At 34.2% G+C, this 18,252-nt stretch overlaps 2 protein-coding genes and 1 long non-coding RNA gene across 3 annotated transcripts; 2 read left to right on the top strand and 1 right to left on the bottom strand.

The window, feature by feature from the left end:
- Window positions 1–2,003: 2,003 nt before the first annotated feature.
- On the top strand, window positions 2,004–4,704 carry LOC106391271 (transcription termination factor MTEF18, mitochondrial). The gene is made up of 2 exons (XM_013831889.3): window positions 2,004–2,263; window positions 2,353–4,704. The coding sequence occupies exon 2, from the start codon at window positions 2,359–2,361 to the stop codon at window positions 4,084–4,086; it is 1,728 nt and encodes a 575-aa protein (XP_013687343.2). The 5' UTR covers window positions 2,004–2,263; window positions 2,353–2,358; the 3' UTR covers window positions 4,087–4,704.
- On the bottom strand, window positions 4,642–7,338 carry LOC106391283 (regulatory protein NPR3). The gene is made up of 4 exons (XM_013831900.3): window positions 6,277–7,338; window positions 5,464–6,199; window positions 5,182–5,382; window positions 4,642–5,112 (listed from the first exon to the last, which is right to left on the bottom strand). The coding sequence occupies exons 1-4, from the start codon at window positions 6,811–6,813 to the stop codon at window positions 4,847–4,849; spliced, it is 1,740 nt and encodes a 579-aa protein (XP_013687354.1). The 5' UTR covers window positions 6,814–7,338; the 3' UTR covers window positions 4,642–4,846.
- Window positions 7,339–15,562: 8,224 nt separating this feature from the next.
- LOC106419129 lies at window positions 15,563–17,155 on the top strand. The gene is made up of 2 exons (XR_007325995.1): window positions 15,563–16,146; window positions 16,249–17,155. It is a non-coding gene; the product is annotated as an uncharacterized LOC106419129 (long non-coding RNA).
- Window positions 17,156–18,252: the final 1,097 nt, after the last annotated feature.

The raw sequence follows: 18,252 nt of genomic DNA, 5'->3' as shown, positions 1-18,252 counted from the left end.
AGATTTTTTGGCTATCCCTCATTCCTAACTAGATAAAAATAAAAATATGTGCGTTTTGAATTTTTTTTTCTTCAACTTCTGTAGAAAATTACAGTGTTTTCTATGTTTAACCTAATGTGGAGAAAGAAGAAAACGACTAGTGAGACAAAAAAAACTAGAAGAACATGTTTTTAAATAAAACATTTTTGTCATAGTTATTTTAATGAACGTTTTTAACGTAAGAGCTTTTTATATATTTTTCACAAAGTCAAGGTTTTAAAACCCACCAAAAAGGTTAGCGTTATGCTTTAGGTAAAGGCCGTGGTTTACCTATTTTCTGCGAAAGATAGTATAAATTTTATAAATTAATACTTGATAAAATATTATATATAATAAATTAATAAAAAAATCTGCTTTCAAATTGTATAGATTCTAATTTTGTTCTCAATCAATATTTTGGTGTTATTGTATTGAATTGCATCTTAAAATTCATTTATTTTGTGATATATATTTTATACATTAAATACATCAAATAATAATATTTATTTTAAATCTAAAACATTTAATCAATACATAATACCATGAACTGATATAGTCCTTTTCTTACAAACATATTTTAAAAATAGGAATTTAGTAGAAAAAGTTATTTTAAATTAAAAAACTGCATGGTTGTCCCTTTGGTATAAATTTTTTTTGTCCATTTTTCTCTTTTTATCCTTTTTATTTTTAAAATTTAATGAAATAAGAAAAAAAATGCTAAAACAGAACAAAAATTCAGCATGCTTATCCCTTTCGTATAAAAACTTTTTTGTCTATTTTTTCTCTCTTTTACCTTTTCCAATTCCAAAAGTTAATGAAATAAATAGTTTTATGAATCAAAAAAATTGTAAAAAATAGAAACAATTGATAAAACATTCATATACACAAACTGATATTTTTTTGGTTGAAAAAATTAATAAATTAAATTTTAAAGTTATGTTCTACTAAAAGTAGAACTCATCTTCTACGGAAAATGGGTTAGTAGAAAGTGAATTATAGATTAAACAAGTTCGTTTACTTTTTTTTTTAGAACGAACAATCTACCTTTACTTAAAATTCTAAATAGGGAAAATGTGAATTCTACTAATTGTAAAGATAGATATTTTTCTGTTGAATGCAGCTTCTACTTTTATTATGTATTCTACAACTCTCACAATGTGAAATCTAGACATTACTGTGACGGCTACATGAGGTAGTGTCTGCTTATGAGATTTTTGTCTTCGTTCTACACAGTGTAAAAAGTGTCTTCTTCGGATAAGAAAACCTGATTTTGACGAAAATTATAAAAGTTTCAGTTGAGAAAATATTCTAAAAATATTTGTAATATACTACTTCTGTAAAACGTGCATTTGGCCGATTTTTATTTTGTCAAAAATATCAAAAAGTAGTTGTAATATTCTAACTTTCTTAAAACGTGTACGCACTTTTCCTTTTTCTATTAAACTTTTTTTTTAAACGTTTTTTTCCTTTTTATTAAACGTTTTAATAAAAAATATAAACTTTTTAATTTTAACATTTTTAAAATGTATGTAAAAAAATAAAAATAAAACTTTGTAAAACGTTTTTAATAAAAATAAAACTCTCTAAATGTTTTTAATAAAACTTTAATAAGATAAACTTTTTAAACTTTATAAAAAGTTTTTAATAAAAAACGTTAAATAAACTTTATAAAAACGTTTTACAACATTTTATTTTTATAAAAAGTTTTACGCGTCTGTAAACTTATATTAAACTTTTTAATAAAAAAACTAAAATTTTCAATTTAAACGTTTTTTCCTTTTTACTAAAATTTTAATCAAGGATTAGTTTAGAGATAATGAAAAAAATTATACTAAAATGAAAATTTAAGGATGGTATTATACCAAAATATTCCTTTTTATTAAAATTTTAATCAAGGATTAGTTTAGAGATAATGAAAAAAATTATACTAAAATGACAATTTAAGAATGGTATTAAACCAAAAGGACAATCATGCAGTTCTGTTTTGGCAAATTTCTCTTATTAATTTGGGGGAACAAAACAACAGTTGGTAGCCTGGTCGATCATATTAGTAAGAAAATGAGAGTTCAAGGACCAATTAGCAATTTATATCCCGTGGTGGCGTGGTCGCCTGAATATCACAGGCGCAAAACTAAAAACCCTAACATTGAGGTTTTAGCAAAGTGTGTGAGAGAGAGAGAGAGATTTTGAGCGACGAATCAGGTGAAGATGGATGATTCAATCGCGTAATGGTCCATAGCTTCTGGTAAATTTCAATTCTTTCGCTGAATTGCTGCTAAGAAAAGAAACCTTTTTTTTTGAATGAATCTTCCATATCTCTTGCCATGGTCTCAGGTTGCAATGATGCGTTTCAGAGCTCAGTTTAACATCGGCATTTCTCTCTCCTCCATTGCTCATCGAACCCAAGTTTCAAAATCCAAACTTTGTACTGTTAGATGTTTCCAAAGTGGTAGATTTGTCTGTGGGGGTGATCAATCTTCTTTAAGACACTGGTCTCAGTCACCCACACGCGTTTTCGGGAACCGTGTTTCGCGAGCTATGAAGAACGAAGCTCAAAAGGCTCTCTTTGATTACGTGCATCACACTAGAACTCTCAGCTTCGTTGATGCAGAGCATATAAGTAACAACTCCCCTCGGTTTATCTCCTCTTTGTTGTCCAAGATCGATACTAGGAAAGAGGATATATCTCACTCTTTGACTAAGTTTCTAAGGTACAATCCCATCAACGAGTTTGAACCCTTTTTCGAGAGCATGGGTCTGCGTCCTTCTGAGATCTCTCGTTTTCTCCAACGAGACCTTGTGCTTTTGAGTGACGACAGTGTCCTGTTTGAGAATTTCCATGTTCTTTGCAACTATGGGATTCCTCGTAGCAAGATTGGTTGTGTGTATAAAGAAGCAAGAGAGATTTTCGGATACGAGAATGGGGTTTTGCTGTCGAAACTTGAAGCTTATGAGAGATTGGGTCTTGGGAAGCCTATAGTCATTAAGCTTGTAACTTATTGCCCGTCGCTTCTGGTCGGTGGTATTGATAGTGAGTTTGTTGCTGTGGTTGGTAAGTTAAAGGATTTAGACATGGCATGTGATTGGCTTGGGCGTTATTTGTCTGATAGAAAAACATATAACTGGGGGAGTGTTCTTGAGACAATTGAGCTTCTTGAGAAGATGGGATTCAAAGAGGAGAAGCTGAGTAGTCTTTTGAAAACGTATCCTGATTTGGTTGGTGAAACTTCTGGGAAGAAAGCTTATGTGATGTTTGGTAAGCTACTTAAAGTGGGACTTGAGATGAGTGAAATCGATAAGTTAGTTAGAGACCACCCAGAGATGTTACTTGAGAAGTCTGCAAAAAGCATTTTGGCCGCTTTGAAGTACATGATGCGTATCAGAATGGAAAAGGAGTTTATCGTTAGTATTTTACAGCAACACATGAAGCTTATCTGTTCATCTTCTCTGCTAGGACCAAAGGCTGTTTGCAGTAAACTGAAGATCGGAAGAGAAGAGTTACATCAGATCATTAAGGAAGACCCTTTGAAACTGTTCAGTTTAGCTTCTAAAACAACAAAGAGAAGAATTGAACTTGATTCATTAGATTTTAGGAACGCAGAGAAGAGAGCCTTCTTGTTGAAGATAGGGTATGTAGAGAACTCCGATGAGATGGTGAGTGCTCTGAAGAGGTTCCAAGGGAGGGGAGATGAGCTACAAGAGAGATTTGATTGCCTTGTGAAAGCTGGTTTGGATTATAATGTGGTTACGGAGGTTGTTAAGAGGGCTCCTCATATACTCAGCCGGCCTAGAGATGTCATTGAGAAGAAGATCAACCTTCTAAAAGATTATTTAGGTTATCCAGTGGAATCTCTTGTTGAGTCACCTACGTATTTGTGTTATAGTATGGAGAGAATAAATCAGAGATTCTCAATGTATATTTGGCTGAGGGAAAGAGATGCAGTGGTGCCGAGGCTGACACTAGGCACTATTGTGGGTATTTCTAATACCAGGTTTTTGTCATACTTTGTTAATACCCACCCTGAAGGTCCAGCTACGTGGGAAAGTATAAAGAAATCATCTACCTGAAGAGAGGGTTAGAGAATATATGTTGATGCATCTTGAAGTATTATCGCCTTTGAGTTTGACTGAAGCGTTTGTTCATCAGTATAGTGATATAAATGCCCACAAATGGAACAAGGAAAGAACAGAGATCCTCCTTGAGTATATAGCTAATGTTGATGCACTACTAAACTCAATGAAGTGGTTCTTCGTCTGGACTGAAAAGCTCAACAAATTGTTATCAACCTATTGGCCTGTGCTCGGTTGATACCGTTTCTTCTGTGGCTACTGAGAGGAGGAAAGGCACACCTTATGATGCCTACTTGAAACGCTTTCTTTGTTGAAAGAGACCAAGTATTGATGTAGACCAAAGAAACCAGCTAATAACTATTTACTGGGACATACCTGCCACAGTTCTTGTCCAGGATGCACTATTACAGGTTATTTAGACAATTTGGTTTTGTACTCTATTATTGTCCTCCATTAGTCCATGTCTGGTAATTATGACAAAAGATCATCTCTCATCTATGTTTTATGGTATTTTTTGTTTGTTTTAGTTCAGGTATCTGAGGGTCTCTTGTATAGTCTGAAACTGAAAGTATATACCAAAATATTAAAATCAAAAGGTTGCATGTAGTTAGAATGTTTTGCGTTAGCAAGTAATTTTACTGTTGTAAGACTAACTACCCATCCCTCTTTTATTTAAACTGAACCTAAAGTATCTAAACAACACCCAAAACGGAAAACCTTTTCAACAGATATCAAACCACATATTTGTACTAAAGTTTCATGTTGAGTTCTTCAGACCATCTCTTAAAGAAGACGAAGAAGAAGGCGAGGATGAAGCTGAAAGACAGGACCGTGCAATCTTAGACTCTTTGTCTTTGCTATACGCCTTTTGGACATCATCCTTAAGCTCTCTATATCTCATTCTTTTCAGTCTTCTCTCCTGTGGAGATCCCTTCTCAATCTGTAGATCATCGTCTATGTACTCCTCCATATACTTATCTAGGACCCCTGACCCATATGGAAAGTACCTACGACCGGTCTCAACTGCATTGTGAAGCGTTTGGTTAAGTCAGCCAAGAGAAAAGAACAAAAGAAGAGCAAAGATTGTCTAACCTGTTTTCATTAGAGCTTCCATACGAGTAAGAAGTCTTCTGGTTTGCATGTGAGGAGTTTCGTTTAAATCAACCTGACTCAGGTTTCCGGTTAACCCATTTGAAGGTGGTGGAAGACCAGTGAACTCGCTTGTACCTTCTACATTTGCAATGTCCATAGCCACTTTAGCTTCTGTTGGAAAGAACAACTGAGCAAGCCCCACTGCAACAAAAAAGGTTTGTTACTTAAAACAAAAATATCATAAATGATACAGAAGAATCGCCAATTATCAGTCAAACTTACCTCTCTTTTCTAAGTATAACAGTCTCATTTGGAGATCTTCAGGCATAGAAAGAGAACACATTGGTGACTCAACAACCATAGGGTTCCTCCTTACTTCTCTTTCCAAGAGATCTATACATAACCGTGCTTTACTAGCTTCCCTCCCTTTCGCAGCTGTTTTAGTATGATAATCCTTTGGAGTTGTCAATCTTCTACATATATTAACCGCACTGCGTCCATCACAGGTGAAGCCAGACGCATTGGCACCTTTCTTGAGAAGAGATATGATGATGGACGGCTCTTTGCGCATGGCTGCGAGATGCAGAACCGTGTAGCCACGTGAGTTTCTGTGGTTAACATCACCCATATCAAGAGTAAGAATCTCGGCAACAACTTTGGGATCACTATACACCACTGAGTAATGAAGACCATTGGCTTCATCTAGAGTGATATCTGACTCGGTCAAAAGAAGCTTCACAAGCTCAACGTCATCTGAATCCAACGCCTTGAGGATTTTATCCGAAACCTTGGGACTGTTTTCTTCTTCTTCTTGTGGAGACTTGAGACGTATCTGTTTGATCTTCTCCGCTACTTCTAGAGGAACCTCCTTTTCGATACAGAACCTGTAGAGATCTGACCTCGCCACTCTCTCAGTACATTGATCAAGAAGCTGAGTCAGCTTACAGTTGAAAGCTACCAAAAGAATCGGAAGAACGTTCTCAACAAGAGACTTCTCCACAAAGTTACAAAGCCTTCGCTGCAAACAAACAACATAAAAAAGCAGAACCGTTACTATCTCTGAATCAAGAAGCCAAAGAGAAAGCATTTACAAACCTGAAAAGACGAAACAAGCTCTGGCACTTGGAGAATAGATGAAGCATACATCAACTCAACGACGAGATCAATAGCAGGTCGACAAGAATCATGAGCACAAACTGAATCAACACAAGTGGAAACCTCCAAAGGAAATGGCTTTAACCTCCCAGTGTAGATATAACTCAGGAAATAAACAAAAGCTTCATACCCAACAGCTCCATAAGGCAACACCTCTTTCAAATGGTACTTTGGTTTCTCAATTTTGGAACTTTTCTTATCTTTCTTGAACAGCTCCTGGAAGAACTTGCTTCTTGCAGATAAAATGCATCTGTGAACACCAACAGGGACACCATCCACAATGATCTCTGCATCTGTGTAATCACAATCTGGGTTACTACTAAGAAGCTGCTCAAGATTGGAGCTGAGTTTGCTTAGACTAACAACTTCGAGGTTAGAAGCTGAGCTTGGTGAGAAATGGTTAGACCCAACAGAGACATTAGAGAAATGAGACGACGTGAAGCTTAAGGATGATGATGGCTCAGTTAAAGTAGCCATTTTTTTGTTCTTTTTGCAGAAACTTTAACTCAAAAAGCTCCTAACTTTGATCCATGGAGATCAAGATTTTCAAAGTCTCAAACAGATTCAAAGGCTCTAACTTTACATTTCATATAAGGAAAACATATCAATCCCTACAAACCCAGGACGAAAAGAGGAAGAAAAAGACAACTTTGGAATTTGAGGTATGATCTATACGGACAAGACCGAAGAAAAGTTCAAAATTTTCAGACAGAACATTACTCTTAGACCTCAGAATTAGTGTACAAAAAGAAAGTCAAAAAAGAATCTTGACAACGAAGGAATAGATCTATCGAAGAATCAAAACCACGGCTTTGTGATCTTCATCACAACCTCAAGATTAAGTTTGAAGATTAATCAAAGAGAAGGCAAATGGAGGGAGGAAAGAACCAAATTGGAATCTATTTATCAAGAAAAAAGGGAAGAGAGAGAGAGAGAGAGTTGAGGAAAAGTCAAGAAGGAAAGGGATATTTAAAAGGATATATTAGAGTTTGAGAAGAAAGAGGACACAAACAGGTGAAGTGACGGTGTAAGAAAGAGACAGCTGAGGGAAACAATTTATAAAAGAAAAAGATTTAGTAATTTCAGTTAAGCTAATGATGACGTAAGCTTAGATTGAAAACATGGTCGCAAAATGCAATAAAGAAAGACTCGAATGAAAGTTGACAAAAGAGAAAACAAAGACTTGGAAAATCCGTGTATGAGGCGAGGCCAAAAGTTTTCATGGACAAGTTACTAGGAAACGTGGCTACGTTTCATCTTTTTAAGCGTTTACGGTGTAAATGGGAAACACTAAAGTAAGTAAAGTAACGAGAAAAAGACAAAAATAACACTAAATCAAGTTTTTGTTCCCAAACTAGCACTCAAAGTCAAAAGACACAAAAATAGCACTTAATGTTTTATCAAAAGTCACAAACTTAAGGTTTAGAGTTAAAGGGTGGGGTTTAGGATTTAGGGTTTAGGGTTTAGGGTTTAGGGTTTAGAGTTTAGGGTTTAGGGTTTAGATTTTAGGGTTTAGGGTTTAGAGTTTAGGGTTTAGGGTTTATGGTTTAGGGTTTAGGGTTTATGGTTTAGGGTTGAGAAATGAGGTTTTGGAGATAAGATTTCAAATTTTGAAAAATAAAAAAATTAAAATTTTCAAAGGATAAACTTAGAAATGTGCTATTTTGGTCATTTTGGTTTTTGAATGCTATTTTTGTGATATAAACTTAGAAAAGTGTTATTTTGAAGATTTGCCCTAAATTAATTAGGTAGAATGGGATATTACAACAGATAAAAAAAATGATAGGATAAAGTTAATGGAATTGGTTAAATATGGAATATATTCTTTTTCAAAACTGTAGAAGATTACTTTGTTGACAAAAAAAAAAGTAGAAGATTACTTCGGTATGTTTTCTTTGTAGTTTTAGCAAAAAAAAAAAAAAAAAAAAATTCCTTGTAGTTTTTTTGGAATAGTTGTGAAATTGATGTAATGAGAATTTTATGTCATTTAGTATCAAAAAAAAAATTTATGTCATTCAAATCAAGTTGTAAGAATATTACAAGATATAATTTAAAATTATTTTATTCCAAAAGCTAACAAATCCCACAGTCTATAAAAAAAAATCACTTGTCACTCATGAACTGAAACTAGATTATTAATTTGTAGCTAAAATATAAGTGTTATTTGCGATATACAATCACTTCTCTACTTAAAACTAATTATGCATCAAGGTGAATCTAATTTAGTCTATATTTTTCATTTTTATCATGAAATTTATAAGAAATTTTCTTACCATTTTTTGAAAAAGTTCATGAAAAGATTTTCGAAAAATATATATTAATAATTGACGTGTACGTATGAGGAGAAAACATTTTAAGCATTTTTAATTTTTAAATTATCCCCAAACTAACTAACTAACCGAATGGATGTTTGTTTTCACTTTTATGTATATAAATATTTGTTTTACATAATTATTGACATATAATTCATTTACCATATTACTAATGGTTTACTATATCATTTTCAAAACATAACAATTTTATAGTTAGCATATTATAATTTAATTTATTATTTTAAATTGTTAGTATTATCTCTTTTATTAAAACATGAACATTAATCAAACTATCATTGTCTCTTCATGGTTAAAGGTATATTTGTATTTAAGGTTTTGACCCTGCATGTTTCTTAACCAAACTATTTATATAATTTAAATCTTTGATTCTGTAACCTATAATACGTCTAATTTGTAAAACACCCATTTAGTTCAAATTATCAAACCGAAAACTGTAATACACCGTATCTATTTTGTATCCTTTTAAATTAATTAATATCTCAAATTTAATAAAAAATCATAGATGAATTTAATAATCATTACAAATTAGTTAAATATTTAAAAGATTTGTTTTAATAAAAAATATACATTTATACTTTAAATAAAATATGAAATTTTTTAAACTCAAAGGTAATCTAGAGAGAATATGAGAATATTATTCAATTTGTCAATTTGTTTGTTTTAAAATAATTCAGATATTTATTCAAAATTAATTAAGTAAGGATGATATAAATAAAAATTACATACGAAAAAGTTCATCACTTATGTGCTCACATAAAATACAAAATTATTATTACGCGTTATTAGTGTAAAAAGTTTTAGATAGTAGGTTTATATCTTGTTGTCAAGTGTTGTTTACGTTATTGGTTATAAAGTTCTTTTTTTTAATAATACTAGGGGTTGCTTCGCGCAGAATATTGTTTTATTGTTCTTAAATATGATTTCTGATGATGTGGAATATTATTTTATTGTTCTTAAATATGATTTATGATGATGTGATTATGTGTTCAGTATTTATTTGCAAAAAATATTATTTGATGTTTTATTATGTTACGTAGTAGTAGGTAATAAATTAATATATTAAGTGTTAGTCTTTGTAATAATGTGTTGTTATATATGTATAATACTATTTATTAGTGGTGAAGTGAGTTTCTGACGTAAAACATATTGAATTTCAATAACTTTGTCTTTAAGCATTTGTTGATTCTATGATTAATGGCGTCAAAATTATATTTTAATTTTTCACATTTTTGAAAATTACTATTTTTAGGTGTTTCTTGCACTCTCCTCCATCTTTTGACCTTGAGCCATCACCCTCTATGTATTTCGTTTACCTCTCCCGAGTGCAGTGCTTCTCACCATCATTGGGAAAATATTCACCTCTATGCTCTTGTTTTTCCTCATCTTCTTTTTCTGAGAGATTATTTTGCATTTGTTATAGATCAGACATATTAGTTCCATGTTGTGCGGTTGTTTCTTACAACGTTCTATGTTATTTCAGTCAATATTGGTCCTTTTTCCTTAGGTCTTGGCTAAGATTAGAAACTACATCTCGTTGGGTTGAGGTAGATTTTAGTTGTCATTGATGTTGTTTTCCTCGTTGCTGATTTGCCGTCAATAGTCTCTGCTCATCTTGGTTTTCAAGATCGGCTTTTTGGCGATCTGACTTCTATATTCTTTTTCATATTTCGAGGATGCCTCCACGGTTTGTTGATTTTATTTTGTCTCTTTTTATCTCTTTGTTCTCTCATCTCGTTACACCTTTAATCGCTGATCACGTCTCCTGTGGTTCTTCTTTTCGCCATATTTGCTACTCTAGGTTTGGATAGTGTTTTTCTCCGTGTGCGCTTTGTACGATTGGAAAGTTGTTTATGGTCTCCAGATTAAGCTTTGGTTTTTTTGGTGGTTGGCTTCTATTTTTTCCCACTCAGGTTGTTTATTTTCTTCTCGTGCATTCATTGGTGTAGGTGTGTGGAGTTAGTGTTTTGGAGCTTTGGTTTCTTCTATTCAGAGTTTGTTTTGGAGCTTTGGTTTCTTCTATTCAGAGTTTTGTGGTTCTTCGCTGGTATGAGCACTTTGTATGTGCTTGTTTAGTTTGCGAGGTGCTTCTTATCTCTTAGCTGGTTTTTGTGTTTCCGGTGCTTTAGACATGCGTCTTTTTGTTTCGTTGTGACTTTATTCTTCCCATGATTATTCTTTCTCTGACCCATTTTTTTGGTTTTTTGCTTTGGTGCTTGATCGCGATCCTTTGTGCTGGGGATTGTTTTGTCTCATATTTTATCTTTTTACTTTTTTTGACATCAGTTTGTTCTAGCCAAGACATTGGTAAGATGAGATATGTTAGTCTTTTTTGTTGATCTTTTTTTCAGCCTCAAACCTTTATTGAGTTAGTGTTGCTATAGTATTTTACTTTTTCTCTTTGACTGTGTAAGTCTTATGTTCAGATTATGTATTGCACTCTATTTTTTTTTTATTAATTTGGTCTTTTTATATTTTGAATAGTTAAATAACTATATAATTTGTAAATTAAATAATAGAAAATGTTAAAAATGATAAAATAACAAAAAATTATGTTATATTTAGTTGTGAATAATTTAAATATGTAAATTATATTTCTATTATTTTATTTATTTTTTATTCATCTTGAATTTTTAGTGAACAATAAAATATATTATCAAACTTCATACGATAATAGATACATAATAGTTAATGCGAAAAAGATTAGATAGTTCATATAATAGTTAATGCGAAAAAGATTAGATAGTTCATGAGTAGGATGTACTTGGCTATATTACAATAACTTAAAAGAAGAAGAACATAAAATGTAAAAGATACATAATCATCTGCCACTTGTTAGAAAAAGAGAAAAAACCAACTTTATATATACATAAATACTAGTACCGTCGCAATAAATATAGCCAAACCAAGAAAATAGTATTAAAGAAAGTGCGATCGTCACGAGTGATGACGGAACTGACGTATGCAAATGCGAACGGCATATGTGATGCGGTGGTGCTGTGATGTGCTGACGTGGTAAATTATGTCAGTTTCGAAAAAGTTGGAAATCATAAAATTATATTATCAAATTATTGCTAGTGGGTGTAATTTATTGATTTTATAATATTGTGATGACCAAAGTCTTTATTTATATAATTTCATGTGGCTCTACTCTAAAGACACATAAACGTAAGTTTCGGAAAAAGTTGTATGAAAGAAAAGTAAAAAGTAATGTTCTTTTTTTTTCCCAAATTGTTTTTATTGATAGATGGGCCAAGCCCAGGGCCGAAGCCCAAACAGCACGAGATTTAAACAAAAGCCCACGATACTACGGGCCACAAAGCATAAACACACAATGGGCCAAAGCCCAAGAAATACAAGACGGCCACACGGTCCAAACAACTAGAAACCGGGTTGATCGCCCTAGGCGCGCCGCAAGGAGACGCCACTACCGCCGGGGCTCCGAACCTGCAGAGCCTCCGCACGTACACAAACGTTCATCGCCGAACTGTCTTCACGCCGGAGGGTTCATCAGATAACCGAGATCGCCTCCGACTTTGGACCACCAGAAACGCTGGACAGTCGAGCCGAGAACCGCACAAACTTCTTCTAAAAACTTCATCGCCGTCGCCGGAGAGCTTAAACTGATATCTCATCCTCGACGACCCACGAATCCCTCACAGATTACAAGAACCAACCGCCTCTACAAACCTCGATCTAATCGCCACACCCAAAACAAAGGGTCTCACACCGGTATCAAGGAGCTATGTGAGCCTCCTCTCACCGTAATCCAAAAGCCGGCGAAGAGAGTTAAAGAAACCTCACCTTCCCGGAAGCAAGAGTGGCGACGGTGGATCTATGAAAGCCTCCACCCCCCACAAGAGAACCGACGTCAACGGAGCTAAAGAAGCCTCCATCGCCCGGAAATAAAACCACCAGAATGCGCATCAACAGCCCCGTCACCTCCGAGCGCCACCATACGGACGCGTCTTGACTCCAAAGCCGCACCACCACTTACGATAAGTGACAGCAACAGAGCTCCGACAAGGCGAACGATTGTGGATATAGATTCAGATTATGTTTTATGTGAAGAGTAACTGCCGAGAAGCGGCTGAATCTGCCATAGACGACAGAGCAAACCAGCGACTCTTGAGCTACACAGGATGATATCTCAGCAAACTGTTGCCACACGACCACCAGTGTATTGAGCACGCGCCGTCATACAGTCCTGACGCCTCCTTTGAACGGCAGCAAAACCATGGATCGAAACAAGACGCCAAGCTTCGATACCACAGAAACCTAGCGCTCCACTCCACTCCGACCACCGTCGGGACATAAAACCATGAAGAACAGAGGAGTGAGTCCACCCTACACTCACGCGCCATCACCGCCATGACTCCGAGTAGATCGGAAAGGGGAAAACAGATCCATCGAAATCAAACTCTAAAAACCGACCCATCTCCCTCCAAACCTGCAGTGCCTCGTAGAAACACCAGTAGCAAGTCACAAGAAGCCGGATCTAGTTCCCCCCGGAGCAGATCTAGGGTTCCGACACCGTAACTACCACCAGGGCTCCGGACATGTCGACACCGACAGAGAGAGGAAGGAGATGAGCAAAGATAAGATGAGGAAGGAGAAAGGGGAGGCGTCGAGTAAAAAGTAATGTTCAGAAAAAAAGAAAAGTAAAACGTATTTTCTTCGAATCCTTCCTTCAATTTCTTTTCGAAATCTTAACGCGTTAAAATGGACATGTGTAAAACGATAATTTATAACGTCATATCTGTTGCATATGGATGGGTCCATGCACCAATCCGAGCCACGAACTGACCCGATCTAAAAGTAATGGCTGAAGTCCCGTTCACGAAAGAAATAAGAGTGAGGTTTACGAACAAACGATCATCATTTTTATGCCCCAGGACGTCTCTGACACATATAACGTGATAGCCAGCTGGCACTTATGGTTTTGCCATTTTCGGGTTTGTGTTTAGAGACTGAAGTGTTGGGCCAAGAGTATAATGTGAGGCCCAACAGCAGTCATGGTTTTTCTGGATAAAGCCTGAGATGTATATGCCGCTGTGCGTTTTGGTAAGTCATACAAGTTTCCGTGTGCTTGCAATGTCGTTACAAGATTCTTAGGATCAAGAAGAGAATCACCAGGATAAGATTGAGAGCATCGTCATCACAAAGTAGAGCAGAGAGGGTGAGAGAAACACATGAGATTCGGGTGTGTGATCATCTTGTGTATTACTTGGTACTATGTTCTTGAGCTTGGGTGAGTAACGTGAGATCTGGTGAGCATTGTGAGCTCGGTGAGAGACTGAGAGATAGCATTGAAATTGATACGATTTCCTTCTTCATCCTCGGAGATGTATCAAGGCTTCGTTAACAGCCTTAAGAACTCTAAACCTATTGTCATTTACATTTCAGCAAAAACAAACAAACACAAACATATCATAATGAACTCGAGCTAAAGGATGGACTAGTAACTTGATCTAGAAGTTAAAGCACTACACCAGCGCAACAGGACGCAAGGTCTAGTCGCAGCATCGAACGTAACTACCAGCTGGTCCACCAAGTACTGTGTCATCTCAAATTAAAGTCGTAATTGTAATGGCCCGAAACTTCTGACCCAAAATTTTTTGGGTTTTAAGAGGAAGACCCGCTGTATCTATAGTCCATCTTATATATTAAAACAAAAGTCACAACCTTGATTCATGTGTGATTTTTTTAAAAAATGGATCTTCACTAGAAATCAGTTATCATTTATTTATTACTAATAATATAGATTAATAATATATCATTTATAATATAACATCGACTCCTAAAAACCCGGATTGGTTAACAAACTCACCTTGATTCATGTGTGATATTTTTATTTGGATCATCATTTAAATTTTTTATTAAATGTATTTCCTTAATGCTAATATATAATCTTTTAACTACTTAAATCATAAAATAATTTGATATATTTTAATTTAAAATATAAATATATATATATATTTAATTTTCTTAACAAATGTGTTGAAAAACATTATAACAATATCTTAATTATCAAAAATTGTATATAAATATTTTCACTAATTTTGCAATTAGTAATGAAATTAATGTTATTATACATTAATATATATACTCAGTTATCTTTTACAAAATGAAAAAAATTATATCAAACTTTACTATTTTATAGTTATATCTACCATTTTAAAATAAAACATTGTATTTAACTAAATACGATAAAATTATTTTAAACTGATAAATTAATATATTTTATTTTCACAAACATTAAAAATTTATGCTAGAAATATAATATGTTGGTAGAACGGGTTAACATTAGTAAATTAGATTATTCATGTATAAAATTAACTTATCTTAAACTTTTATATATATATATATATATAGTTATTATCCTAAATGAATAAACATAAAAAAAATATTGATAAAGGAAATCTAGCGCTTTGAATTACGGATCATGATTATAATAATTGAATAAAAAATAATTTTAAAATATATATAATAAAAAATAACAAATATATGTGATGATTGAAAATAATCAATTAACTTACAGAATGAAGACTATCAAATTGTTATATTTAAAATAATTATATATAACCATTTAAATATATAAGTAACTTTAAAAATATATTCTAATTATGTAAAATATATATGAACATGAAAATTAATATCCGCACGATTGTGCGGGTCCAAATCTAGTTAGATTTAAAATTAAAAGTTTTCCTTCTATTTTCTTCTATTCACAAGTCTAAAGCGAAGCTCTGCAGATAGATCTTAGAGACCGAAAGCCCTCTCTCTCTCTCTCTCTCTCTCTCTCTCTCTCTCTCTCTCTCTCTCTCTCTCTCTCTCTCTCTCTCTCTCTCTCTCTCTCTCTCTCTCTCTCTCTCTCTCTCTCTCTCTCTCTCTCTCACACATCTTTCTTTTCTTCTTTTTTCTCCTCCTTCTCTTTATTCTTCTCCTTCTCCGCCTATCTTTTGCTTTAGGTTGAGAAACGTATTGATCCACTCTGAGTATACAGAATCAATTGCTGATATACTCTTGATCCAAAAATTATATTCTAATATACTCTTCTCTTTTAATTCTTTTCTTTTTTATTTATTTTTAATTTGAAAAATAAGTAAAAGTTTAATTGACCTATGAATTCACCTATTTACAGAATATACCATTTAACCTAACTCAATTTCCTTCTCTTTTTTTTTATTCAACTTCCTTCTCCTAAATTCTAGATCCATATTTCTTCTTCTCATTCTCTTTTATCTTCTTCAATTCTACTCTCTCTCTCTCTCTCTCTCTCTCTCTCTCTCTCTCTCTCTCTCTCTCTCTCTCTCTCTCTCTCTCTCTCTCTCTCTCTCTCTCTCTCTCTCCCCTGGCCGGCTACGAGTCTTTATCATAGACACCATCGTCCACCGCAGTTGTCGTCCACCAGAGCCTTAGCCGTCGTCTTTTCAAGTACAGTATGTTGTTTGTAACTGGATCCGATCTCAGCCATAAGGTAAGGCTCAAATCCATTTATTCCATCTTTTTCTTGTCATCGGATATGACAGATCTGAAATCTAAACCCTTTCTCCTTCTTCTCGTGTATGAGGAAACACAGATCCGAGTTTGTGGCCGCCTCTTCTTCTTTTTCTAGACCCAGTATTGTCAGGTCAAGCTAAAGTGAGGACCCGGCTGTGAACCTTTTTCAAGTTATATAATTTTTCGGGCGTTAGTACTTTGTTAATATTATCTAGATTTATATCTTATTTGTTTTGGTGTGATGAAAGTACGATGATAGTTGATTGTGATGAATGAACCTAGTAAATGATAGGTTGTTAAAGGATAAACCGGTTGTGTGTTGAAAATGAATGAGATGTGTGATAAGAATGAAAGTGATGTGAAGGAGATGATGAGATGTGTGATAAGAATGAAAGTGATGTGATAAAAGTGAACGAGATAATGAGATGTGTGACCTACGGTAAGGAGGGGTTAGGTTAGCGACTCTGGGTAAGATTAAGTCATGTCGAGTTTGGAATAAGTGAATATGGTGAACGTGGATAGACGGGCAAGGGGAGCCTATGAGATGTAGGCGAGATATTCACATAGGAGCTTCATGATCGTAGCCCGGTTTGGGTGCCCACGCAGGAATGCCGCGATGGAGGTCGAGCCTTTGTGAGAGTGCGATAGGTCATAGAGGTCTAGGTTGATTTTTGTTTGTCGCATTCTAATCTCTATTAGCTTGTGACTTGTGTTTTTTGTGTTTTTTTTGTGTTATGAGTTTTGAAATGAGTTTGTGGGTTCCTAGAACCCAGCCTCACTGAGTAATCCAATATTTACCTTTCCTTTTGCAGGTACTTACGAGGGAGTGCATGAGTAGGAGTTGGAAGGTGCCATCTATTTGGGTTTCGTTTTAAAGAGCTATTACTTATGATTTCAAAGACCTATTCCATGTTTTTCGGTTTTCGTTGATTTAAGTTATTGCAAGAAAATTCATTTTTGGAATAAAGGTTGTGTTGGGTTGAAAATAAAGTTGTGAAATTTGAAAGTAAGAATTTAAGGACTGGACAGTTACAGTAATGATGACTACGTAAGAGCAGGTGAAACAGAAAAAATAAAAGAGTCTATGGGGATGATTGGTTGGGGCTGTAGATGCTCTGGATAGCCAAAATTTAGTCTACAGCTATATATGTCAACCAATCAAGCTTTGCTTTCCTTAAAAAACTCACAACAAAAAAATCTCTACAAAATCAAAATATGGCTATAGAGAGCTTTATTTCCAGAGCAAAAAATTAGTGTTTTAGAAATCTACAGCAAAAAAAGCTACATCAAATAAATCTACAGATTAAATTTTGCAACAAAAACTATAAAGCTACAGCACTTACCAATCATCCCCTATAAAATCAGAAGATAGGAGAGAAAGCGAGAATGACTATGATCTCTTAGATTGTTGACTATCATCAACTCTTATTCTTATATTGACTATCATCAACTCTTATTCTTATAAAGATATTGTCACTATCAAGTTTTGCTACAATTGTATAGCCACATTTTAATTTTTGTGGCTTTTCATGCCTACACCTCTGTATAGCCACGAAAAATCGACTGTAGTCACATACTTCTTATTGGACCCAAGGATCATTTGAAACTTAATTTGTATTCAATTGTTTCTTTATCTTGTCAATGCCACTTTTGTATTTGTATACCACAAGCATGTTATCTGCATAAAAGAAATATATAATCTATCATCAGATGAAGTATCCTTTTGATATACACACGAATGAAACTTCACATGCTCTAGATTGATGAGTGTTAATGAAATCCCACATCAGTAGTTGGGAAAATAATTAGCGAATATATAAAAGAATAGAGCCGATCCATTTATCGCAAATTGATTTTAAATTAAGAGTCCAAAAAATATAACATGGTGTCAGAGCCACCCGATATTGGGCCACTTTGTAGATGTTGTTCCCACAATTTTACGCTTGAGCATGAGTGAAAATGTTAATGAATGAAGTCTCACATCAATAGTTTGAGAAATAATTAACTTATATATAAAGGACATGAGCCAATCCACCAATCGTCAATTAGTTTTAAATTGAAAGTCCATGAAAAATCTAAATTA

This window comes from Brassica napus, chromosome C7 (genome assembly GCF_020379485.1).
Source record: "Brassica napus cultivar Da-Ae chromosome C7, Da-Ae, whole genome shotgun sequence".
Lineage (NCBI taxonomy): Eukaryota > Viridiplantae > Streptophyta > Magnoliopsida > Brassicales > Brassicaceae > Brassica > Brassica napus.
The sequence above is the reverse complement of the archived record's forward strand: the minus strand, read 5'-3'. Positions and strand labels throughout refer to the sequence as shown.

Bases quoted from the DNA above. Each gene is read 5' to 3' on its own strand.
- LOC106391271 (XM_013831889.3), top strand. From the start codon at position 2,359: ATGATGCGTTTCAGAGCTCAGTTTAACATCGGCATTTCTCTCTCCTCC.
- LOC106391283 (XM_013831900.3), bottom strand. From the start codon at position 6,813: ATGGCTACTTTAACTGAGCCATCATCATCCTTAAGCTTCACGTCGTCT. The intron at 6,200-6,276 runs GTTTGTAAATGC...GTTTGTTTGCAG, and splicing joins AGCTTGTTTCGTCTTTTCAG to CGAAGGCTTTGTAACTTTGT. The intron at 5,383-5,463 runs GTAAGTTTGACT...TTTTTGTTGCAG, and splicing joins GTTATACTTAGAAAAGAGAG to TGGGGCTTGCTCAGTTGTTC.